At 45.3% G+C, this 25097-nt stretch overlaps 2 protein-coding genes across 2 annotated transcripts in view; both read right to left on the bottom strand.

Annotated features, from left to right (window-relative positions):
* The window catches only part of LOC124225914 (maestro heat-like repeat-containing protein family member 7), a 42509-nt gene extending 33087 nt beyond the window's left edge, over positions 1-9422 (bottom strand). Inside the window, exons 1-7 of the mRNA XM_046638687.1 lie at positions 9325-9422; positions 5839-5961; positions 5338-5487; positions 4451-4573; positions 4036-4115; positions 3290-3425; positions 1652-1741 (exon numbers count right to left, since the gene is read on the bottom strand). Of these exons, the coding sequence (XP_046494643.1) occupies positions 1652-1741; positions 3290-3425; positions 4036-4115; positions 4451-4573; positions 5338-5487; positions 5839-5937 (678 nt within the window). The 5' untranslated portion in view covers positions 5938-5961; positions 9325-9422. The remainder of the gene's footprint in view (positions 1-1651; positions 1742-3289; positions 3426-4035; positions 4116-4450; positions 4574-5337; positions 5488-5838; positions 5962-9324) is intronic.
* On the bottom strand, positions 8740-20015 carry LOC124225930 (uncharacterized). Its single transcript, XM_046638688.1, has 7 exons — positions 18960-20015; positions 18278-18388; positions 17229-17302; positions 13248-13407; positions 12673-12725; positions 12109-12216; positions 8740-9440 (listed from the first exon to the last, which is right to left on the bottom strand). Exons 1-7 carry the CDS (start codon positions 19180-19182, stop codon positions 9321-9323), a joined length of 849 nt encoding a protein of 282 aa, XP_046494644.1. The 5' UTR covers positions 19183-20015; the 3' UTR covers positions 8740-9320.
* Positions 20016-25097: the final 5082 nt, after the last annotated feature.

Genomic DNA, 25097 nt, shown 5'->3' with positions numbered 1-25097 from the left:
TTCCTATGAATCTACAATCATTTCAAAATAAAAAGAAGAAAACTAGCAGCAAAGTGATTGGCAACAGCCCAATGCCCATCCACAGGGGGACTGATGGAACAGACTATAGTTCATCCACACAATGTATGAAACCATAAAAATAAGGAATACATCTGTGAACTGATGTGGATAAGTGAAAAACGCCAGGTCCAGAGCACTGGATAGAACGTGCTACCTACTGTGTAAGAAAGAAAGGGAAATAAGAATATACCGTAAACACAGACTCATTTATTTTTACAATAAGAAAACAGGAAGAACAAACCAGAAGCTAATGAGAATGGTTATCTCTAGTGTGTGAGTGGGAATGAGGTTAAGAAGATCGGGATGGGAGCAAGAATTCTCTGAGAAAAATTTTATAGAGTTTTAAGTTTTTAATTATGTAAATATTTACATAATCAAACTCTTCAAGTAAATAAAAGGAAATCCTAAACTTTAACACAAAGAAGTCCAAATCATATCATTGATAACATAATCATAAGGAAAATAGTTATTTCAAGTCACTTTTGAATACAATATTCTGACTATACTTCTTAGCGATTGCTATTCTGACAACAAAAAGAACTGCAAAGGCATCTTAAACTTCATGTGGTAACTGGGGAACAGGATATTCAGGAGCAGGCCAGAGCATCACAATGACATTAGCATAAAGGAAATCAAATCAACAGAAAGACAAACAATTTTAAAATGAGCAAATTATTCGAACCTGCTTTACTCCGTTGAGCCAGGCACTTTATAAATATTATCTCACTTAATTATCAAAATGACTATATTAACTAGGTACTATTATCATCCTATTTTCCAGGAGAAAACTGAGGCAGACAAAAGTTAAATAATTTCTCAAGGCCACACAGCTAACAGAAGAGCCAGAATCTGGAACTGCAGAGGGTGGAAGGCCAGAAGGTTTAACTACTGTGAAGGAGAAGAGGGGAGCAGAAAGAAGAGATGACCACAGCAGTGGCTGAAGGGGAAGAAGGAAGAAGGAAAATTTCTCCTCCAAAGGAAGACCAAGGTTATTTGGATCCTAGCCCTGATTATCCTTTCCTTAAAAGCTCTGCACTGAACCTTCATCCTCAATTCTACCTCTTATTTTGCCCCCAACTGTTCCGTGGGTCTGTTCCTAGCTGTACTGGCTTGATGGTGTCCTCCCCAACATTGATGTTCACCCAGAACCTCAGAATGTGGCCTTGTTTGGAAAATAGGGTCTTTGTGGATGAATTCAAATTAAGATGAGTTCATACTGGATTTAAGTGAGCCCTAAACCAAGGACTGCTCTCCTTATTAAGAAAAGAAAACAGAGACACAGACATACACACACCACAGAGGGAAGAAGGCCCTGTGAAAATAGAGACAGAGATTGGAATGATACGTCTTTAAGCCAAGGGACACTCTGGTCACCAGGAATCACCAGAAGCTAGGAGAGAGGCATGGAACAGATTCTCCTTTGGAGCCTCCAGTAGGAACCAACCCTGCAGATACCTTGATTTTGGATTTCTAGTCTTTACAACTGTTAAATAACATATTTCTGTTGTTTGAAGTCACTCAGTTGTGGTACTTTGTTATGGCAGCTCTAGGAAACTAATACACCAACTCTCAGGGGCTCCTTCTCACCAACCTCCAACCAGTACCAGGTCCAAGTGGGCTTCTCAACGACAAGAGTCTCCAATAGTCTTCGGAGGGATTGCAGGGTCTCCCTGAACAGCTCCTGAAGGGAGAGGAGTGGCTCAAAGAATTGCCAAACTCTCAGCCCCATCCCTCCTTCTAAACTCCACTCAGCACTCTGGCTTTCCCAGGAAACCTTCCTTAAGAAATTCTGCCCCACAAGTTTTCCCCTACATTTCAAGCGTGACTTGCCAGCTATTAACTTGAATGAATTTCCTTGTTGTTTTCACCAGAGCACAAATGTCTGCCAGATGTGCTGTTTGTCCTAGTGGACAGGGAGTTCCCTAACAACATAGCTACCCTGCCCCTCCAACCCACCCCTGACCTGAGCTCATTCTGGGGCTCGGCTCCCAGTGGGTCAGCTTCAGTCAGCAGCCATGACTGAGAGGCTGGCTGGCTCCAGGGAAGGAAGAGGACTGGCCCGGCAGTCTGCAGGGTAACCAATTCACAAAAGCCAGGGCAGTAGACTTCTCCCTCTCATTCTTTAGTGAACTAGGTGGCCCCACCCCAAACCTTATAAACCTTATAAAGAAAGTAGGTAATCTGCCTAGGAGGGCTCCTAAAGGTAGGGGCCTGCTGGGAAAACCAAAGCAACATTTGTGACAGTTCTGGACCACCAAAACAGACCAGGAGGGGCAAAGGAAAAGAAAGGCAGCTCTCCTCTCCCCGAAAAAAGTACTCAAGAGAAAGCTACCTCCAGAGTAAAGCTATCCTTTCTAGGGCACTTGGAATTCCCAGCCTGTCCCAAACAGGGGAAAGCCTGTCAAAACACCATCCCTACCCTAACCAGAGCTACACTGATGAAGACCCCATGGGGACACAACCAGAGGAAACCCACCTTAGCCCTCTCTCTAAGGCCCGGTTCTTGCTTCGTAACATAAATAAATATGAACTGGCAAAGAAGATCACCAGATATCCGACGAAAAGAAAGCCCAAGATAACCAAACAGACCAAATGATCATAAAGAAAACCAAACTAATTCAATAAATAGTAGAAACCTTTATTTTTAAAAATTCTTATTGATTCCCTCAAAAATTTCAAAAGATTATGGCATCAATAAAACAAGAACAACCAGTCAAGATAAAGGAGTAATCAGAGAACATGAAAGAGATCCAAGGAATTAAACATATGAATGCAAATTGGAAAACTGCATCCCTCTTCCCTCCCTCAAAGAAAAACCGTCGGCCCTGTAGGAAGTGGACTCAGATCTCTTGCTCCAGGGGCTCCCTGAATGTGTTTACCTTCAGGGAAGCCTGAAGTGGGCCTTTAGTAAAGTCATGTTTGAACTTCCAATCTGGTTTCAATTGTACAACAGTTATAAAGGGAAGGCTCGAGTGTTGACCTTTGGGCCAGAATATTAAAGTGGTGGCAGTGGTCATCAGTGAGTGCCCCTAGAAGGAAGCAGGTCATGAGTAGAGTTCAGGCTGCATGACCTAGCAACTCCTTCCTCACAGGAAGTCTACCTTCCAATGACTTTATTTTTATTAAAGAAGGCAGATGATCCTTACATAAAACTGCCAAACCTATACTTCTCATCCTCTCAAAAAAATAAGAACAAAAACAAAGAGAGAAACATTAGAGAGTTAATTACCACATTGGCCTGGGCCTCCTTGGGACTGGAAGCTTCCTTCTGCAGAGCCTCCACAGCGGGCAGGCAGAATATGCTCTTATAGCAGGTAGAGAGTAGCTCGGCTCTTCCTTCCACCTCTAAGAGGGACCTGAGATTCCTAAGATCCAGGGAGCAGCAGAAGTGAACCAGAGAGTGCTGGCTGGGAATAACAGCTGAGGGAGGCACAGAGGGCCAAGGTGGAGATGGAGGGCTAAGAGGAGCAAGAGAGAGGGAGATACTAGAAAAAAAGGTAATGAAAGAGGAAAAGGAGGAAACAGTAAGAAAAGGTGAAAAGAGCCAGGAAGATGGAAAGAAAGGAACTAAGGGAAAGAGAGGAGGCATGACTAGTACAGGAAAGGGTACTGATATCTTGGGGATGATATATTACTCTTTGGTTCCCCAGATGTCTTAAGGGAATGGGGGATCAGTGAGAGAGACGGAAGTGCCTAGTCAGGGACAGCCCTGAAAGCAGAAGAAAGCCTGGGCAAGAAGCAACAGCAAGTGCCTGTGGAGAGGGGAGAGGCAGTCTCTGCCAGGTGTTTCGAAAATCCCACCCAAAAACTCTTGGCAAAAGGAAGTGGCAGACGTTGTCTAGTAAATGTCTACTATTGCCTGGGGCCTCTTATGCTAAAAGCAGAAGTAGAAAATAAGAGATGAGGACAGACTCGGGAATAAAGAGCTGAAATATAGGCAGGACAAGGAAGAGAGAGTGGATGGCATGTTGTTACCTGAAGTCAGTGATGATGTTCATTGCCTTCTGCCTAATGGGGCTGGAGATGGAGTTCAACGGCTCCTCCTTGATTAGCTCCTGAGACACCCACACATACCCCCAGAGACCAAGAGGATCATGAACATATTTTTCTTGCGTTCCTCCCCTCCTCCCATTCCAGGCCATATTCACAAGAGGCAGAAGGTGGAATCTTCAGGGACTTGCAAAGACTCTGAAGAACAGTACCTCTCTCCTACTCCCAACCACGTCTTCCCCACAGTGCTCCCCCTGCCTTGAGGATGGGAAAGAGAACACTGGAAAATCTGGACTTCTACCCTCCAGGCCTAGCCTAGGAGCACTGCCAATGGTTTCCATGAGGACCCATCCTCCCTGCTCTCTGCATTTCCACCTCCATCCTCCTGAGCGGTACTTACCACCATGAAGGTTACAATTTCCAGTTTCTGAGGGAACTTGAATTGAAAGGCCAGGGGCTGGCTGCTCAGGATGTTTGTCAGCTTGGTCAGGGCGTTCAGATAATCCAGCTTCAGGTTCATACCCTGAACCAACCAGTATGCTTAGAGAGCTCCAAGGTAGGCATGATCCTGGGGCCAGGCAAAACTGCCTACACAGAACCTGGGGGATGAGGAGCTCAGCCTGCCATAGCCTCCCCTAGCCGAAGCCCTGCATCTTCCCTCTGAGGGCAGCTCAGGAAGGGAAAGCCTGCACATCCCAAAAGGGGAAAAGGGCCACTCCTCTCACCAACCTACTTCCAGAGTCCCTCATACAACTCCTAAATTAGGACAGGTCTAACTTCCTTATCTCTTAGGATGCTGTCTTCACACAAGGAGTTCTCCCGAAGGGTGTCTAGTTGGGTGGCAGATGGACAGGGAATGAGAAGGGCTTCTTCTCCCTGCCCTAGGGACAGATGTTCAGGACAAATAACAAAGGCAAGACGTTTCCTTGTGGCTCCCTCTACCTCCCCTGAACACTTCTTCCCATGAATGTGTTAGGGAATTTAGGTATTACTCATCTGTTCCTCCTCGTCCCTTGGAGAGGGCAGTGAAGAGCCCAAAGGCATGTTACATAGCATGCCAGCAGGGGAGGTGACACTTTTCAACAGCCCTAAAATTTCTGTAGGTTCTTCCTTGGGCTGGTTAGAGTTTCAGAGTAGCAGTATTAAGTAAAAGCATTGAAATGTGGTCAAGGAAGTCACTGCACTAGCCCCACACTGAGTCCCATTCAAGGCCAGGCATCTTGTCCTTGGAGGGGAAGAGAGAAGGCAGGGATGGGGTGTGGGAGAGAAAGAATAAGCAGGAAGTACCTTTTCCACAATACAGTTGCAGTAGTGTTGCAGGACCAAAGCGAGAATGGCATCTAAATGCTTGACAGCTCCCTCACTCTCTAAAATAATCTTGCCATAGCTTAAGTAGATGGTGTTACAGATGAGCCCCCATTCCCTTTGCTGATGCTCCTGTAGGGGAAGGGGAAAACTTGCCTTCTCCTCTCCTTATCCCCCTTGTCTGCAGTAGAAACAGAGGATCAGAGAGGAAAAGATCGCCCAGAGGGCACGGAAGGAAAGATGGGGCTGTGGAATGGTGAAGAGCTGGGAGGTGCAGCTGGTGATCCCAGGGCCTGAAGCATGGGTGTGAGGGAGCGAGGGAAAGGGAGGGGAGGATGAAACTTCCCCACTATTGGTCAGAGGGAAAGAGAAGCATTTAGAGGTGAGTCACAAGGCCTCAGAAAAGTGGGGAGGCTGGGCTGATGGGGATGCCTTGGCAGGCTTTGTGTGGGAGGCTGGCAGAGGCCCCGGGAATGCCATCACCTTCATCAGCTTGAGGATGGACGATGAGTCCTTGTCAGTGAGTAGAGCACTATACACCTGCAGCTCATCCAGGGCTGGCTCCAGGTGTTTCGTGGACATGATACTGAGCGCCACAGCAATGCCCTGGAACAGAGCTAGGCTCAGCCTCATGCCACAGCTCAGGGGAAGCCAAGCACCCGCATGCTCCCCCAGAACCAGGGATTTAGAGAGAGGAAGGCAGAGGAGAGGGAAAGAACAGAAATGGAAGGGAAATTTGGTTCCCTGGACTTGAACTATTTAAAATCCAGATGGAGAACCAAACATCTTTGCAGGAAGTAATTTAAGAAGCAAATTATCCCAGATTATGAAACGTTAGTCACAGATTTACAAAATCTTGGGATTGTCAAATCTGACATTGCAAAATAGAACATACTTATTTGCACTAGGAATTCGGAGAAGAGTTTTTCTGAAGAGGGAATGGAGAGGAAGAACAAATCGGAGGCATATTATCAGCAGGATGGGATGGCTAATCAGAGAGGAGACAGAGGAGCGGGAAGACCTGCAACACCAATATTCCTAGTCCAGGAAAACAGGAAACAGCAGTAACTCTGACCAAAATGGGCAGGTGGAAAAGGGGGCGTGTCTAGGCCTTGGGAGAGAGGAAGGAGTGAGTTCCTAGATGTGTTGTGTGGGACATAGTGCAGGACAATTGAGTGAAAATGATGTCAGTGACCGGTGGGTCTGACAGCTGGGCTATAAGTGTGGATTTGGGAATCGACAACCTAGTGAGAGTCATGAGCACAGAAGGCTTGGGGGTTCTACATTTCCTGCCAGTAACAATATTTAATTTAAATTCCTCCATCTCATAGTAGGCCATTTTGACTTAAATGTCAGCCCAGTCTCTTCCCAGAGCTTACTCAACAGGATATCCTGGCATGGAGCTAAAAGAATGCCTAACCCAGAGATGCAAGTGCCAGCTGTTTATGAACTGACTCATTTGTGCAGGAAGGCCCCCCACTAAGACTTTGCAGCAGAGAGTGGTAGAGTGGATGGGACCCCGGGGACAGTGACAGTTGCTCCAGGACACAGATCCTCAAGAAGGGATGAAGTATTAGTGGGACTGGCAGACCTTTGGCCTCCATGTACATGAAGGGAAAATTCTGGGTAGGTAGAAAGCAGGGACTAGTTGAGCATCAGAAGGGGGTTCTTTTCTGTCCCTCTTCTCATGACCTCCCTTAGCCATGGCTTCCACTCATCATAGTCGTCATCATCATCATCATTGACATCATCAGAATATTAGTGCTTTAGTTTGTACCAGCCTTACACATATGATCTCATTGATCCTCACACTAAAATTTTCAGGTCAATATTATCACCCCTGTTTTACAGACAGGGAAAATATAATGTTTCCCAAATCTAGACATCCAGCCCAGATCTTAGTTCCAGATCTACATGGCTACTGGATCTTTCCACCTGGCTATCCTGAGGCTCCCCAACCCCTCCCAGTCAAAAGCTGAATGCATCCTCTTCCTCCCCATTTTGTCCTGGGTTCCTGTTCTCAGTGAAGGATACCATTATTATCCTCCCAATTGAGCATGCCAGAAACCCAGGAACCATCCCGGACGTCCTCTTCCCTCTTATCTTCATCTTCTGTATCCAATCTGTCCCCTAGTGCTGTCAGAGGGATCGCTTTTACTTCCCTGTCAAAGAACTGTGTACTCGCATCCCACCAGACCACTGACTATTCTCTAGACGTGCCTCTAAAAGTTCCTGAGTCTTGACTCAGAATATTATATCAAGTGGAAATACCTGCTTCCCTCCTTCTCCTAAACCAGCGCCAACCAGCCCAAGTCCCAACCACCCTCCCACATAGCTACTATATGTCTCTGTGACCGCTCACGTAACCTCGAGTAAGGCTATTCTGTGTAGTCAGCTGTTTTCTTCCCAGACATGTCTTGCCTCCCCAGTGATACTGTCTGCAACTTGGGCTTGGCAAATGCCTGATGACAGCCATGATGGTGATGGGTGCTCTGAGAATCTGGCTGGGGAAGGGCACTGGGGAGGGCAGGCCCGAGAGCAAGGACACCAACTCTGCCAGGAATCAACGCTTAAAGAGTGCTCATGTGCCAGGCATTGTTCTAAGTGCTGTCACATCTTTAATCCTCAAAACCATCCTGTGACACACATCACTGCCGTGGTATTCTCACTAAAAATACACAATCTGAATCTAATCATGAGGAAATATGAGACAAACCAAAAATGAGGGACCTTCTACAAAATAAATGATCTGTACATTTTTAAAATGTCAAGATCATAGAAGATAAAGACTGAGGAACTGTTCCAGATTAAAGACTATTAAAAATAAGTGACAACAGTGGCCGGCCCGGTGGCTCAGCAGTTAAGTGCGCACATTCCACTTCAGTGGCCCGGGGTTGGTCTATTTGGATCCTGGGTGCAGAGGTGACACCTCTTGGCAAGCCATGCTGTGGTAGGGGTCCCACATAAAAAGTAGAGGAAGACGGGCACGGATGTTAGCTCAGGGCCAGTCTTCCTCAGCAAAAAGAGGAGGATTGGCAGCAGGTGTTAGCTCAGGGCAAATCTTCCTCAAAAAAAAAAAAAAAAGACAACAGGGAGGGGGGAAGGCAAAAGGGGGAAAAGGGCACATATGTAAGGTGGTGGACAGAAACCAGACTTTTGGTGGTGAACACAATGTTGTCTATACAGAAGCCAAAATATAATGATGTACACCTGAAATTTACATAGTGTTATAAACCAATGTGATCTCAATAAACTTAAAAAATTAAGTAAATAAATGACAACTAAATGCACTATTTGACTCTGAATTAGATCACAGACCAGACAAATAAAAATGCTTTTCTTTTGCTCTAAAAAACATTAGTGGGACAACTAACAATTTTCAAATCAGGTCTATAAATTAGAAAATAGCATTGTAGCAATGTTAATTTCCGGATTTTAATCATTGTACTGTGGTTATGTAAGAGAATGTCTTTATTTTTCGGTAATACACACTGCACCATTTAGGGTAAAATGAGCATCATGACTGCAACTTCATGAAATGATTCAGAAAATAAAATAATAATAAATAAATTTTATAGAGAGAGAGAGAAAGAGAGAATGAGAGAGAGAGAGAGAGAGAATGATAAAGTAAACATGGGAAAATGTTAAGATTTTGGGAATCTGGAAGGAGAGTATACAGAAATTCTTTGGGAATTTTTTGCAACTTTTCTTTGTGTGGGGTTATTTCAGACTAAAAAACTTTTTAGAAAATGTCCTGTGAGGAAGGTACCATAGCCTCATCTTACAGAATAGGAAACTCTGAGGCACACAGAGGTTCAGCAACTTGCCCAAGGGCACACAGCTAGTAAGTGGCAGAGCTGGGGTTCCCATCCAGGTGGTCCGGCTTGTCAGGCCCCAGCTTTTAGCCACCTTGCCATCCTGCCTCTTAAACTAAAAATGGTCCCTCTTTGCCAGTGCCCTCCACCTCACCTCCCTCTCCTGCAGCTCCTCGTGGGCAGTTTGTGGGCGGAGGAGAGCATCTTCTTGACCAGTTTCACATCCCTCGAGGTCAGCAGGGTGCAGCCGAAGAATTTATATAGGAAAGCCTAGGGGAGGTGGAAGGGGAGGGTCATGCACAGCTTGGAATGAGTTTAGGGCGGCCTGGGGAACAGCCATTTCTGAGACTAGCTTTGTAACTTTGCCCACCGTCCCATCCTCCACATTGGCCCTCTTGCTCTCTGGGGGCATCTGGGCAAGGCAGTGATTGTACAGAGCAGGGGCTCAGCCAGAGGGAAGAGAAAGCTGCATCTCTAATTTCTCAGCCACTTAGGGTAGGGCTTGTCCTTTAGAAACTTTCCCTGACCCACGCTCTTCCTACTTTCCAGCTAAGAAATAAAAACAGTTCCTTAAATTTGCAGTTTTCAAATCAAAATTGCGTAATTGAAAAAGTACTTTTATAAACCATTTCTCTCTCCCTTCTCTGAACTTCAGGGGCCTTTGTCCCCGCACGCTATGCATCGCCCTGTCTACCTTGTAACACCCGTATTTACACATTCACCCGCTTCCCTGCATCCGACTCTGCATTCCCTATCTCTATCCGGAACACCCTTCCGGCCCGTTCTCGTCTCTCAGATCCTGGCTCAGTGAGCCTACCCTGTTCCCTGTTCCTCAGCTCACCATCCTGTTTCTTTCCTTCAGAGCTTCAGCACAATCACTAGATATCTCCTCATGCATTTGTTTGGTTAGTTCCTAACTCACCCCAACCCCACATCTCTAACCAGAATCAAGGTCAGGAGCAGGGTCTGTCTGGTTCATGGCTCTACCAGCGCTAACACAGTGCCTGACACAGGAGGCAAACAGGACATACCAGTTGTTTGATGAATGTCTTACCTGGTTTCCACTCACCCCCTTAGAACCCCCTCTCTACGGGCACATTTTCTCCCTCCAGCAGATGCTCTTGGCGCCTTGTCCAGACCCCAGGGCTCCTTGCCTGTGACTGGCTGCAGGCACTGTTGGAAACAGTTCCCACCTGCAGCCTTCTTGGGAGAATTGTCCTGGGGTAACTGGGGCCTCCTTGCCTGGTGGCGCCTGGGAATTACATTCTTCCCTCACCCCTCCTTGGCCCATACCAACCATGGAAGCCTGGAGTCAATGACAGACAGGTGGGGGGCATAGGTACAAAAGCCCCCCTCACTTGTCTCCAGGCAGGACAGACTCTGCAGTGCAGTTTCCATCCAGGGCTCCCCATGGGCTCAGACCACATCCTTGCTCAGCCTCTCCCCCTCCTATCCTGCTTCCTTCGGCTCTGTCACAGCTTCTGCGGGCAGCGCTCCCTGGCTAAACCATGTGGCAAGAACCCCGCCTCGGGCTCCGCTTCCATGAACCCTGACCTAAGGTGCCCACTTCTCTGCTTGGCTGGCAAACAACCACTCATCTTTCCAGACCTACTCACTCCTCTGTAGGGTGACCAATCCTCCCAGTTTTCCCAGGACTGAGGTGTTTTCCGGGGTGCTGGACTTTCAGTGCTAACCCTTGGAAGTCTGGAGCAAACTGAGATGGTGGGTCCCCTCTGAGAAAGCTTCTCTGTGCAGCCCCCACAGGCCACATGAGTCCTCCTCTGGGCTCCCAAGCATACAAAGCAGATAGTGATCCTGCCACTTAGCACACTTATTATAATTGCCCATTTTCTTGTCTATTCACTCCCACAGACAATGGTTTCCCAAAGGCAGCCCGCGTCTCATCTGTGAGCACCTGCACCCAGGCAGCGCCTGTCGTGCTGTGGGCATTTAGTGCACAGTTTAATAACTGAACCAATGCCATCAGAGTCCTGCTCGCTTCATTTTTCACCCCTATCTCCCATCTACACATAATAGGTGCTTCATAAATATGTGTTCATAATTAGAGAGCAAACGATCAGTCTTGGAAATAAGGCCTCTTTTCTGGAGACTCCTCAAAGCCCAAATAAAGTGTTGCTCAGTGACAGAAAAACAAGACGAGAAACCGAGAAACCTGGATTCAAGTGCCAGTTTTGCCAATAATTTGTTGAAGACTGAAACCATCAGGGTGGGGTTGCCTCATCGGCAAGGGAGGGGTAATGGCAGCTGTCCGGTGAGTTAGCCTTTTGACTTTACAAAGCCCCTTCACAGGTATCCTCGTTTGCTCCTCGTCTGCTCTCCTGTGGTGTAGAAGTTACTTTTGCCACTTCCCACGTGAGGCACTGAAATCTCAGGGAGGCTAGGACCCTCGAACCAAATTACACCAGGGGTGCACGGAGAGGCCAGGGCAGGGCCCCAGGCCTTCGCCACCACCAGCTTGAGCTCCTTGAGGAAAGGAGCCCGTCTTTCTTCCTCAGCATCATGTTCCCAACACCAAGCACAGTTCCTAACCCACGGTATGCTCTCAAAGATTACTTGAATTAACTTGCTTAAATCTGACTCCAAGGTCAATAATCTTTCCACTGCACCTAAACACCAGCTCCATTCTGTTCAGAACAGCTGGGAAGTTCAATTAAGACAACAGATGGCAAAGTTCTTGATAAAGCCTGAAACACTATTCAAATGTTAGACACTTTGATATTTTTGCTGCTCCTGGGTGACCACCAGCTCTTGATCATCCCCATCCTGATGCCCCAGGACCCAGAACACCCATCCATGGGCTCTTCCCTAAAGGCCTGAACTTCATGTGCATTTCTACAGCCCTTCCCTACCAGGCTCCTCCCCCCCAATTTCCCCCCTTGCAACCACAAACCTCAGCCACACACACACAGAGACACACCTTCTCCTCGTCGTCATTGCTGAAATCGTTTATCCTCTCCAAGATGACTTCCATGAGTTGCTCTAGCCAGTTGTCATCATTGATGGCTACTAGTGACCGACTTGAAAACTAAATAAGAGGAAAGGAGAAGAGAACCATGAAGAACAGTGATAGGACTTTTCTGTCCCACGGAAGTGGGATCAGAAGGAAGCAAGAGACAAGGGGCATGGTTTGAAAATATGGAAAAAGAGCTCAAGGAATGGGGAGGAACTGAAATACACGGAAGGGGGTTTGTCAGAACTGAAGAATGACAATACAATGACAATGATGGTAATGCCAACTACATGTGTGAAGCCCTCTCCAGTTTATGAGACTCTATCCTATTTAATTCTGGGAGATAGGCATTCATATTTTACAGATGAAGCAGCTGAGGCCTGTAAAGCCTAAAGAACTTGCCGAAGGGCACACAGCTTGGCCCTTTCCCTTACTCCCCTTGACGACAGGGCCTTGAGGGCGTGGAAGGTGAGTCCTGAAGAGGGGAAACAAGGCACGTGTGGACGGAGGCACCTCCCTGGGAGTGCTCACCTGGAGCAGCCTGTCTTCCCACTCCTTCTGATTAAGGTCCTCCTTAGTGTGACCTAGGAAAGGAGAGAGCATGGGACCCAGCCGACCAGAAGGACCCAGCCAGGGCAAAAGAACCAACATTGAACACTATGCCAGGGGCTATATGTCCATCATCTCATTTTGTTCTCACCATGATCCTACAAGACAACTGCTCTGCCACTTTACAGAGGCTCCAGGAGATGAATGACTTTCCAAAGGTCAAAGATACACAGCTGGTCAGTGTCAGAGCAAAGATACAAACCTGGGTTTGTCTGGTTCCAAAGCCCACACTCTTCCCTGATCCTCCGCCCACAAGAAACGGCAGGAGTTGTTCTGGGAACTCTGGAGCCACAGAACTCTGGACCACATACCTGCTCAGTGCAGATCACGGTCCAAATAAGCAGACTCATCCAAACGGCATCTCAGAGGGACAGAGAGGCTGGCCCCAGTCCTCCTCACACTGAGAAAGGTCCATCCTGCACCTCAGACTCCATCTCTTCTGGAGTCTGCCCCACTGCCCCAGCTCCATTCCTCCCCACTCCCAGCCAACCCCTCACCAGCTAGTATGTTCAACATCTGAGGGATCATCTTCTTCCACAGCTGGCCCATGTCAGAGTTGATAACAGGGTGCAGGGAGGTGATCGGTTGCAGGGCGTAGAGAAGCTTTAGGGAGCTTACACCAACCTGCTTCTCTCTGTAGGGCTTCAGCGATAACATCTGAGAAACAGGAGAAGCAAGCAGAAGGCAGAGACAGGATTTAAAGGAAGAGAAGAAAATTAGAACAAACTCATAGAATGGCAAAGCTGACACTTAGACTCTCCCCATTCTTTTCCTCCTGTTGAACTCCTACATGTTCTTCAAGATGCTCTCGAAACGTCACCTCCTCTGTGATGTCTTCCTTGACTCTTGGAGACCAAGTCAGCTCATTCCTCTTCTAAGATCCCATTGCACCCTGTGTATTCCTTCATGAGTACAGTTATCACACTGAATTATGGGTGGTTATTCCCAGGCTTGTATTCCCACTAAGACTGTGAACACCCCAAGAACAGGTATATACCTTGTCTTTCCAAGTGTTCGTAATGTCTTGCATACAATGTCTGGGAAAATAGAGAAACTCAAAACATACTTGCTGAGAAAATGAGATCTGTAAAGGCATGTAGACTTGTCCAAGGTCAACAGAGAGAAGCTATGACAAGGTCACACAGGAGACAAGCCCGGCCTTCCCCATCCCCAACTCCTTCCCCACCTCCAGGCCCTGCCACTATGCTCCCAGTTCCTTTTTCTAAGCTCTTTGGCCTAGAAGACCTCTCCCCAGAGCCTCCATGATTCTTGGCCCTACCTCTTTATTCCATGTCCAGCATAATGCCTGGAATATTGTTGTACTCAACTATTTGTGTAATGACTGGATGGATGGATGGATGGATGGATGGATGGATGGATGGATGGAGATGTGGTATTCATCCCAGCATCACTTACCACAAATGGGTCAGGAGTTTCTGTGGGGAGATGAACTGCATGGCTAAGTTAGAGAAAGGATAAAAGGAGAGGACAGAGTCAGTGCGTGTTCCAGGATGTCTGACCTCCAGCCCCCACTGGGGGTGGGCTAACACCGTCAGTACTTCAGAGAAGAAAAAGAGCTAAGCGGGGAAGGAGCATTGGTGCCAAAGCCACGGGAGCTTGAGACACTTTGACTCAGCCTAAAAACAAACCATTACATTTTCAGCTGAAAACAACAACAATAATACACCAAGTAATGTGCTAAATGGACATCCTCACCCCAACCCTGACTCCCTTGGGATTAGAGGTCAGGGATGGGGTGAGTCTAGAGTGAGGCTCAGAGCTGGGGCAAAGGAAGAACTAAGGGGCAGGAATGTCTGTGTATTCATGACTTTGTAATTAACAACAACATTTTTACAGCTTGACTCCAGTGTTTTAAAATGAGGACTAATGGCCAGATGGAACCATGTCTGGAGTTGTCTCTTTTCCACAGGAGTACCCTTTTCATCCATGTAAGGAGCCAAATGGCCTTAAGCTGCTGTCCTAACCCTTTGCCCTCCTCCTCCCACCTTATCCCAGGCTCATGGCCTACAGTCACCCCCCCCAACCCCACAGATCCACATCTTCTCCCCTATACCCATCACCCCTAGAGAGGCTCAGCCCGTAGCAGCCTGAGCTTTCACAGTGGGCACCTTTCCACAGGCTGCCCGACTCTTGTACTTACACTTATGCCTGAGGTGAAAACTGCTGAGGTAGGGGAACTGGCCCAGAGACTGGGCCCTCAGAGCCATTTCTGTGGCTGTCTCACTCAGGGGCACAAAGGCCAAGATGTTGCTGGGCTGACATGCCAAGGTGATCAGTTTGGGCAAGGACACCTGGCAGGAGATGTGGCAAAGCCTTCAATGCCAGGCCCCAGTCGGCCCCAGTCACAAGTTCTCCAACCCTATGACTTTGTCTTCCTTTCCTGGAGGGGTATTTGAGACCTATATGCACGCCTCCCCCCAGCGATATTCTCTATCATTCCTTTTTCTCTCTCTTTCCCTCTCTGTCTCTCTCTTCTCCCACTCCATATTGGTAAAACATAACCAAGGTCCTGATTAAAATTACAGCAGAAGAATTTCATCAGATAGAGAGGCTTCTTGAACTTTGGCATTGTGTGACTCATGATGGCCTTCACTGGGGAACATGCCAGGGGCAGCTAAAGGTCAAGAGGCAGAGACTGCTGGGAGGGAGGGTCACTGCGATTCTGGGAAGGAGAGGAAGTCACAGCTGTCCTCTTCCTCCCACAGCCTTTCACTCAACTCTGACCCACACATCAGCTTCCAAGAATCTCCATGAGCCTCCAAGAATCCTTAGAGGTTGCTGTGAGCAGGCAGGGCACATCATCAACTGCTTTCTTACAGAAGGAGAAACTGCAGCCGGAACAGTTTACTCAAGATTTTACAGCTAGAAACTGGGCGAGCAGGACTCAAGTGGAGGCCTCCAGATTCACCATGCAGTGACCATCTTCTGTTCCACTGAGTATCTCAAAGGGGCCCAGGCAAAGGATTGGGAACAAGTGAAGGTAGGGAGGGGTGAGAGAGACAGTACAGGGGTTAGACAGAGGGGGTGGGAGAATGCAGACTCGGGGGCAGGGTAGTGATCTGGGGTGCCAGGGGAGGAGGAAACAGAGAGGCCTCTTTGACCCCAGCTGTTTGTACCTTCTGTAGGATTTTGGAACACATTAGTTGGATGTCCTCTTCATCCTAGCATCATAAAAGGGAAGATTTACATCTGAAACCAATGCTACTGAGACTCCTGGTTCCAGGCCTCCCCTGGCTCACAGCTCAAAGCCCCTCCCGTCATGCTGGCCATACCCTCCTCTTCTTTCCCTCTGCTCCCAACGCTGCCCTGTTCTTGTTCTCTCCCCTGAGGTCTGCTCCCATCTCTGTCCCCTCCCTGCCTGGGTCTTGCTTAGTGAGCTGTCAGACTTGCTGAGCTTGATGACATAGTTGATGATGATGTTCCCCTGGGGCAGGGCCAAGTAATTCCTCTGGCCCAGCATCTCAGTGAAGTTCAGGAGGGCCTTCCGCACCTGTGGGGTCACAGACCATCACATGGCAAGACAGGAAGTCATGTCAGGGACCACCAGTATGACCCCTCATGTTCCAGGTGAGGACACAGAGAACCAAAGCAGGGGACGAGTGTCTTCAAAGGACTCAGATTTCCTGACTCCAAGCCCAACGTGACTCTTCAGTGGGCTCTGGGTGATGACAGATCACCAGTCGCTGACCCTGACCACTTCTGTACTCCACCCTGAAGTTCCAACTCACTTGAGCTCCTACAACCGTCCTGGAGAAGTCTAAGCATCTAGCTTGCCTACACCTTATTTCCTCAGAGATATGAAAACTGGCAGGAGGGTTGGGTAGGAGGAGAATCCAAAACCAGGAAAGGTCTCATGTTCCGGCCTTCATAGGGAAAGCTAGGAATGAACCCCACAAGCCCTGAGGGCCCAGTCCTCAAGATCCCAGACTCTCCGTTGACCCTCTGAGGATTTAGGACTTTGTTTTCAGGGATGATGTCATCCAATCAGCACCCCAAACCACTGCCCCCTTGCTCCCCTGTCCTGCACAATCCAAAGCTGGAAGCAGTCTCTGCTGCCTCCAACCCTGCCTGCAGAGCTCGTTAAAGACATGGCTTCTCAGACCCCATGCAGAGTGGATCTTTGAGATCTTCTCTCTGCAAGCAAGTCGTGAATTCTCAGGAGGCAGAATTAGTATCTCTTAGAGCTCCATGTCCCCACCAGGCATAAGACAGTGCCGCCCACAGAAAAGACTCTGAAAGTAGGGAGGAACCACCTGCCTACTTCCCAAACCCTTCTCAGGCTTCGAAGAGCCCAAATGTAACCCATGGGCAGTGGTCTGAGGCCAGAACTGGCTTGTGAAGTGTGCCTTATCTCTCTCCTCATCCCCCAACAGCCTCTCCTTTTCCATTTTCCTTGACCTCAAGGTCTCAAGAAAGCAATGGCCCTCCCAACCCAAACATTCCGCCTTTCTGCTCACTGGTTTGAGATCCTCCTGAATCACGGCAACGACTGAGTGCATCACCTCACTCTTCAGATTCTCTGTCTGGGACACTAGAGAAAAGAGACATACAGCTGGGGCTCAGTTTTCTCCCTCTTCCTCTGTTGCTTTGAGAGGCATAAGAAGACAGACAGGTAGGAGGCATTCTAGGTATAATCCTGGTCTTCAAAAGCCAGGTGGAGTCCCCAGAGGTTATCTCCACCATTCCTCTGATTCAAACCAGACTGAAGAGTGACCTAAAACAGTACTGTCATCAGGCTGACATTTGAACCCCAGCCCTTGCCAGTCTCCCATGACTGCTCACACAAATCCACCACTCCAGCTGAGCTGTCCTCCCCTCCCCTCTGTACATCTCAACCTTTAGAATTGCGACCACTGCTCTTCCACATGAATGCCTCCTAACCCACCATCACAATCTCCTCCCCTGCTCTCGGTTCATCTCCTGCCCAGAGCCCATCCCCTCCCCTCGACTGGTCCCTTCTCTACATTCCTGCTGCACATTGCCATGCTCACATTTAAGCAACTTAATGCAAACTATCTTGCGTCGTTTCACTGTGTGCACAGCCTCATCTTCCCTACTCAGTGAGTTCATTGAGAGCAGGGACCATGTGTATTTGCAGTGGCCAGCACTGTGCCACACACCCAGCGACAGTTTAACAAACGCTAGATTGGAGCTGAAGCCTACTCTCCGAGATACTAATTATAGACTAAAGCAACACAAAACTGCATAGTAGGCAATCATCTAAGCACCTCAAATATGTTTTCTCATTTAATCCTCAGTAAAATACCCTAAAGGTAGGTGTTAATTTTATCTCCATTTTTCAGACGAGGAATAGAGCACAGACTAAAAGTAATCTGCCCAAGTTTGCACAGCTAATAGGAGGAAAAGCGGCAAGATTTGAACCCATTGACTTTGAATTACATTGAGTTTTAAGCTATGCTTTTAACTACTATGCAGGACTGTCTCCCAGAGAAAGAACATCTCATAGGAAAGAAGATCCCTAGGACGGGGCCCGATTCCCACTCACCATCCTGGAACACATCCATGAAGACTTGAAGGGCTGGTACTATCTTGATTGGATCGTTGGATTCCATGGTCTTTCGTATTAGGAATACCACCTGATCACTGTATAACTTGGCTATCAGAAGGCCGTGAATACAAGGGAATCAAGAGTATGTTTGAGTGGCAGGTGGTAAGCAGGAGTAAATCATGCTCACAGAAAACCACTGATGCCAGGGGCAGGATAAAATAGGGTCCATTAGGTTGGAGAAAGGAAGGAAGAAGAGAGAGAGCCAGTGTTTGTCCAGCATTTACCATGTGCTAAGCGCGGGGCCTGATGCTTTTCCTGAGCTAGGCCTTGTCCCTCCCCTGCGCTACCATGTGCCCTCCCAGGGGTGAGAACACCTCTCATACTCATCAGCACTGTGATTGCATTATCACCTTTCTGAGCTGGGGACACCAAAGAAGAAAGAGAAGCCAACACCAGGTGAAGGGAGTGGGAAAAAAGGGTAGGAGTGGAGCAATGTCTATGCCCTTGCCAGTTCACTGAATTTCAGGCCAAGCCCACGTGGATTACTTCACAACATGTCCATCAGGATGGAAGCCCCTCATGGGAACGTAGGCCCCCAGTCCAGTCCAGGGGGAGACAAAGGTAGTCTTGAGTACCCACACGCACACATAGCTGGCACCAGGGAAACGTGTTAACTCACTCAGGAAGTAGAAAGTCCTCAGGGCGGGGCTGTGGTTCTGTATGGAGTAAGGATCTGAGTTGTTGACATTTTCACTCAGCTGTGGGGAAAGCAAGGCCATCAGACCTGGGAGGACTGGAACCAGGGGCCCTGGGTGTAGATGGGGAAACTGAGGCATGCAGCCATGAAAAGTGTGGTGCTGGGCCATAAAGAGAACAGGAAAATAGAACCCAGGAATCCACATTCCCAGCCCCAAAGGGAAGAAGACAGTGGCCAACAAATTAAATATATGGAAGGTAACACATTTTGCAAAATGTTCAATTGTCCTCTTCCCACTCTAGCAGCACAGAAGGCCTGACATTTCCTACAGGCATGATGGAGTGGTTTGAACCTTCTGCCATTTGAACCTTCAGAGTTTAGGGGAAGCAACAAAGACCTGTCCCCCCAAGAAACATACAGAACGTGTCCAGTTTTCCTCGTGGAGAATATCCCACTCAATGCCCAGAATCCAGGCTTGACCTGTTCCAGGGAAGCCTGACAGATGTATGGTTAAGGTCACCATGTACATGTCCCCGGGCTGCGTGGACGTTGTGGCCTGGACTGGGGTAGCTATCATCTCCAAAGAAGAGACAAAGAGCAAGCCCAGGATGCTTCGAGCCCCACAGCACTCACCTGCACGAACAGCACGCCTATAATATTTTCCAGCTGGGATTGCAAGTTTGCACCTCCGCAGCGGCTGAGAGCCAGAGCATCCACCAACTGGCAAACACACTGTGTGCATGAGGACAGAGTCAGCACGTCAGCTCAGCCCTCTCCACAGACTCAAGGGAAAACCTGTCCTCACATCTCTTCAAGGATGGCCCAAGCCATCCGAGTTTCACACCGCCTTCTTGGAACTTTACAGAAAGGCTCAGGGACTAGTTGTTCCATAGTCCAACACAGCCACTACCTGCCCTTCCACCGAAGAAGCTACACTTATTTTCAAATAATCTCATTATTCCACAGAAATTTTGAGGGCAATTCAACATTGCAAGTATTGGCTGACCTCAAAGAAGCAGGATAAATTAATCGTGGCCAAAGAAAGAACTGGTTCTATTGTTCTCTGACTTTCAAACTTCTGAAAACCAAGTCTAAAAGCCTAAATATCTACCCTCCACCTAGCAGATTCTATTGTTTTGTGATTTGTTCTTATCACTGGTGTGAGAGCTCTACAAATAGCCTTAGTTCCACGTGTGTAAACATTCCGTTTGATTTTTAAAAAACAACTTTATTGATGTCTAATTGATATATAATAAACTGCACATACTTAAAGTATACAATATAATGTTTCGATAAGTGTATACACCCACGAAACCATCATCACAATTAAGATAATGAACACATCCACAGCGCCCTCAAGTTTCCTCTTGTCTCTTTGTGATCCCTCCTGCCCTCCCCTCGCAGCACTTCTCCTTTCCCCTGGCAACCACTCATCTCCTTTCTGTCACTATAGATCTGTCACTCACTTTTTAAGAAACTGCCAAACTGTTTTCAAAATAGTGCCAATTTACATTCTAACAGATGTGTGGTGGCGTCTCACTGTGATTTTAAATTCCCTAATGTCTAAATGATGATGAGCAACTTTTCCTATGCTAATTTGCCATCCCTCTATATCTTCTTTGGTGAAGCATCTGTTCAATTTTTTTGCCCATTTTTTAAACTATTTTTATTGAGTTATGAGCATTTTTTATGTATTCTAGATATATATGTGATCTGCAAATATTTTCTCCCAGTCTCAGGTTTGTCTTTTCATTCTCTTAACCATGTCTTTCAAAGAACAGAAGTTATTCACTTTGATGAAGTCCAATTTATCCTTTTTTTTTTTTTTTATGGATCATGTTTCTGGTGTTGTAGCTAAGATATCTTTGCCTAACCCAAGTTCACACAAATTTCTCCTATATTTTCATCTAGAACTTTGATACTTTTAGGGTTTACATTTAAGTATGACCCATTTTGAGTTAATTTTTGCACATGGTGTGAGGTATGTCTTGAAGTGGATCTTTTTGCATATGGATATCCAAATGTCCCAGCACCATTTGTTGAAGAGACTATCCTTTCTGCAGAGAATTGTCTTTTCAACTTTGCTAAAAATCAATTGACAGTATATGTGTAGGTCTATTTCTGGATTTTCTATTCAGTTCCATCGGTCAATTTGTCTATCTCGATGCCAATACCACACTTTCTTCATCACTGGAGTTTTATAAGTCATTCTTTTTCTGAACTGTTTTAGCTATATTGGATCTTTTGCATTTCCATGTGAATTTTAGAATCAGCTTGTCAATTCCTATTTTTAAAAAGCCTGCTGGGATTATTATTAGGATTGCATTGAATCTACAGATCAACTTGAGAAGAATTAATATCTTATCAGTATTGAATCTTCTGATCCATGAATACTACATATATTTCCATTTATTTAGGTCTTCTTTAGTTTCTCTCAGCAATGATTAGTAGTTTCCAGTTTGCAAGTCTTACCTATCTTTTCTTCATATTTATTCCTAAGTATTTCATGCTTTTATATAGATGATCATGTTGCTTGTGAGGAAAGACAATTGTACTTCCTTTCCAATCTGTATGCCAGTTAGGTCAAGTTGTTTGATAGTATTCAAATCTTTTATCTACTTAGTGATCATCTACTTGTTCTATCAATTATTGAAAGAGAGGCATTAAAATCTCTGATTATAATTAGGGATTTGTGTATTTCTCCTTGCAGTTCTATTAGTTTTTGCTTTTTATATTTTGAGGCTCTGTTATTAGGTACATAAACATTTAGAATTGTTGTGTGCTCTTGATGAATTGACTGCTTTACCATATGAAATGATATTCTTTACACCCGATGATATTCTTTGCTCTGAAATCTACTTTGCCTGATATTAATATAGACAACGCAGCCTTTTTGTTGATAAATTTCACATGGTATACCTTTTTTATCCTTTTATTTTTAACCTACTTGTATCTTTATCTTTGAAGTGCATTTCCTTAGGTAGTATATAAGTGGGTCTTCCTTTTTTAATCCATCTGACAATCTCTGCCTTTCAATTGGGGTATTTAGACCGTTTATATATAATGTGATTATTCATATGGTTAGGCTTAAGTCTATCATCTTTCTATTTGTTTTCTATTACTCCCAACTCTTTGTTCCCCTTTCCCTCTCTTTCTGCCTTCTTTTGAATTAATTGAATGTTTTTTATAATTCCATTTTATATTCTTTGTTGGCTTGTTAGCTATACCCCTTTGTTATTTTAGTGGTTGCTATAGGGTTTACGGAATACATCTTTAAATTATTCCAGTCAACCTTGAAGTGATATTATTACTACTTTACGTACAGTAAGTATAAGTATACTACACTTTGTGTATTGTTCTCATCCATTTTATTTCTACATGTTATAAACTCTATACTGTTATAATTTTTGTTTAAATAGTCAGTTGTCTTTTAAAGATTTTTAAATAAGAAAAATATATATTCACCTGCATAGCTACCATTTCCAGTTCTCTTCATTCCTTTGTATAAATCCATATTTCCATCTAGTATCATTTTCCTTCTGCCTCAAGGACTTTCTTTAACATTTGTTATAGTGTGCGTTTACTGGTGAAGAATTCTTTCACTTCTTGTATGTGAAAACATTTTTATTTTCCATTCATTTCTGAAAGATATTTTTACTTGGTATAGAAGTCCAGGAGAAAGTGTTTTGCTTTCAGTACTTTGAAGGTATTATTCCACTATCTTCTCATTTGCATTGTTTCCAGTGAGAAAGCTGCTATTATCCTTATCTACTTTTTAAATTATTTTATTGAGGTCATATTGGTTTATAACGTTATGCAATTTCAGGTGTACATTATATCAGTTTCTGTGTCGACTGCATCATGCTCACCACCAATAGTCTAGTTTTTATCCGTCACTGTACGTATGTGCCCATTTACCCCTTTTGCCCACCCTCCCACGCCCCTCCCCTCTGGTAACCACTCATCTGTTCTCTTTATCCATGTGTTTTTTTATCTTCCACATATGAGTGAAATCATACAGTGTTTGTTTTTCTCTGTCTGGCTTATTTCACTCAACATAATAAGTGAAAGTTCCATCCATCTTGTTGCAAATGGGACAATTTTGTATTTTTTTATGGCTGAGTAGCATTCCATTATATATATATACCACATCTTCTTTATCCAATTATCAGTTGATGGGCACTCGGGTTGCTTCCACATCTTAGCTACTGTGAATAATGCTGCAATGAACATACAGGTGCATAAATCTCTTTGAATTGTTGATTTCACGTTCCTTGGATAAATACCCAGTAGTGGGATAGCTGGATCGTATGGTATTTCTTTTTCTTTTTCTTTTTTTAAAGAGTGGCACCTGAGCTAACATGTCGCCAATCTTTTTCTTCTTCTTCTTCTCCCCAAAGCCCCCCCAGTACATAGTTGTATATTCTAGTTGTAGGTCCTTCCAGTTGTGCAATGTGGAATGGCACCTCAGCATGGCTTTATGAGTGGTGCTAGGTCCATGACCAGGATCCAAACCAGTGAAACCCTGGGCTGCCAAAGCAGACTGCATGAACTTAACCACCCAACCACGGGTCTGGCCCCATGGTATTTCTATTTTAAATTTTTGGATAAACCGCTATACTGTTTTCCATAGTGGCTGCACCAGTTTGCCTTCCCAACAGCAGTGCATGAGGGTTCCCCTTTCTCCACATCCTCTCCAACATTTGTTATTTTTTGTCTTGTTAACTATAGCCATTCTGACAGGTGTAAGGTGCTACCTCATTGTAGTTTTGATTTACATTTCCCTAATATTAGTGATGTTGAACATCTTTTCATGTGCATGTTGGCCATCTGTATATCTTATTTGGAAAGATGTCTGCTTATATCCTCTGCCCATTTTTTGATCAGGTTTTTTGTTGTTGAGTTGTGTGAGTTCCTTATATGTTATGGAGATTAACCCCTTGTTGGATATATGATTTGCAAATATTTTCTCCCATTTGGTGGGTTGTCTTTTCATTTTGTTCATGGTTTCCTTTGCCTTGCAGAATCTTTTAAGTCTGATGTAATCCCATTTGTTTATTTTTCTTTTGTTTTTCTTGCCTAAGTAGACATGGGATGCTGCTAAGACTGATGTCAAAGAGTGTACTGCTTATGTTTTCTTCTAGGAGTATTATGGTTTCAGGTATTATATTCAAGTCTTTAATCCATTTTGAGGTAATTTTTGTGTATGGTGTAAGATAATGGTCTAGTTTCAGTCTTTTGCATGCAGCTGTCCAGTTTTCCCAGCACCATTTATTGAAGAGACTTTCATTTCTCCATTGTCTGTTCTTGGCTCCTTTATCAAACATTAGCTGTCCATAAATGTGTGGTTTTATTTCTTGGCTTTCAATTCTGTTCTATTGCTCTGTGTGTCTGCTTTTGTGCCAGTACCATGCTGTTTTGATTACTATAGCTTTCTAGTATATTTTGAAGTCAGGGATTGTGATGCCTCCGGCTTTGTTCATTTTTCTCAGGATTTCTTTGGCTATTTGGGGTCTTTTGTTGTTCCATATAAGTTTTAGGATTCTTTGTTCTATTTCTGTGAAGAATGTCATTGGGATTCTAATTGGGATTGCATTGAATCTGTAGATTGCTCTAGGTAATATGAACATTTTAACTATGTTTGTTCCTCTAATCCACGAGCATGGAATATCTTTCCATTTATTTATGTCTTCTTCAATTTCTTTCAACAATGTCTTATAGCTTTCAGTGTATAGGTCTTCTACCTCCTTGGTTAAATTTATTCCTAGATATTTTATTCTCTTTTTTGTGATCCTAAATAGGAGTGTATTCTTGACATCTCTTTATGCTATTTCGTTATTAGTGTAGAGAAATGCAAACTTTTTTGTAAGTTGACTTTGCACCTTGCAACTTTGCTGTAGTTTTTGATTGTTTCTAATAGTTTTCTGGTGGATTCTCTAGGGTTTTCTATATATAGAATCGTGTCATCTGGAAACAGTGAGAGTTTCACTTCTTCCTTTCCAACTTGTATATCTTTTATTTCTTTTTCTTGCCTTATTGCTCTGGCCAAAACCTCTAGTACTGTGTTGAATAGGAGTGGGCACCCTTGTCTTATTCCTGTTCTCAGAGGGATGGCTTTCA

Source organism: Equus quagga, chromosome 1 (genome assembly GCF_021613505.1).
Source record: "Equus quagga isolate Etosha38 chromosome 1, UCLA_HA_Equagga_1.0, whole genome shotgun sequence".
NCBI lineage: Eukaryota > Metazoa > Chordata > Mammalia > Perissodactyla > Equidae > Equus > Equus quagga.
Note: the sequence above shows the minus strand (reverse complement) of the source record. Positions and strands in the feature narration are given on the sequence as shown.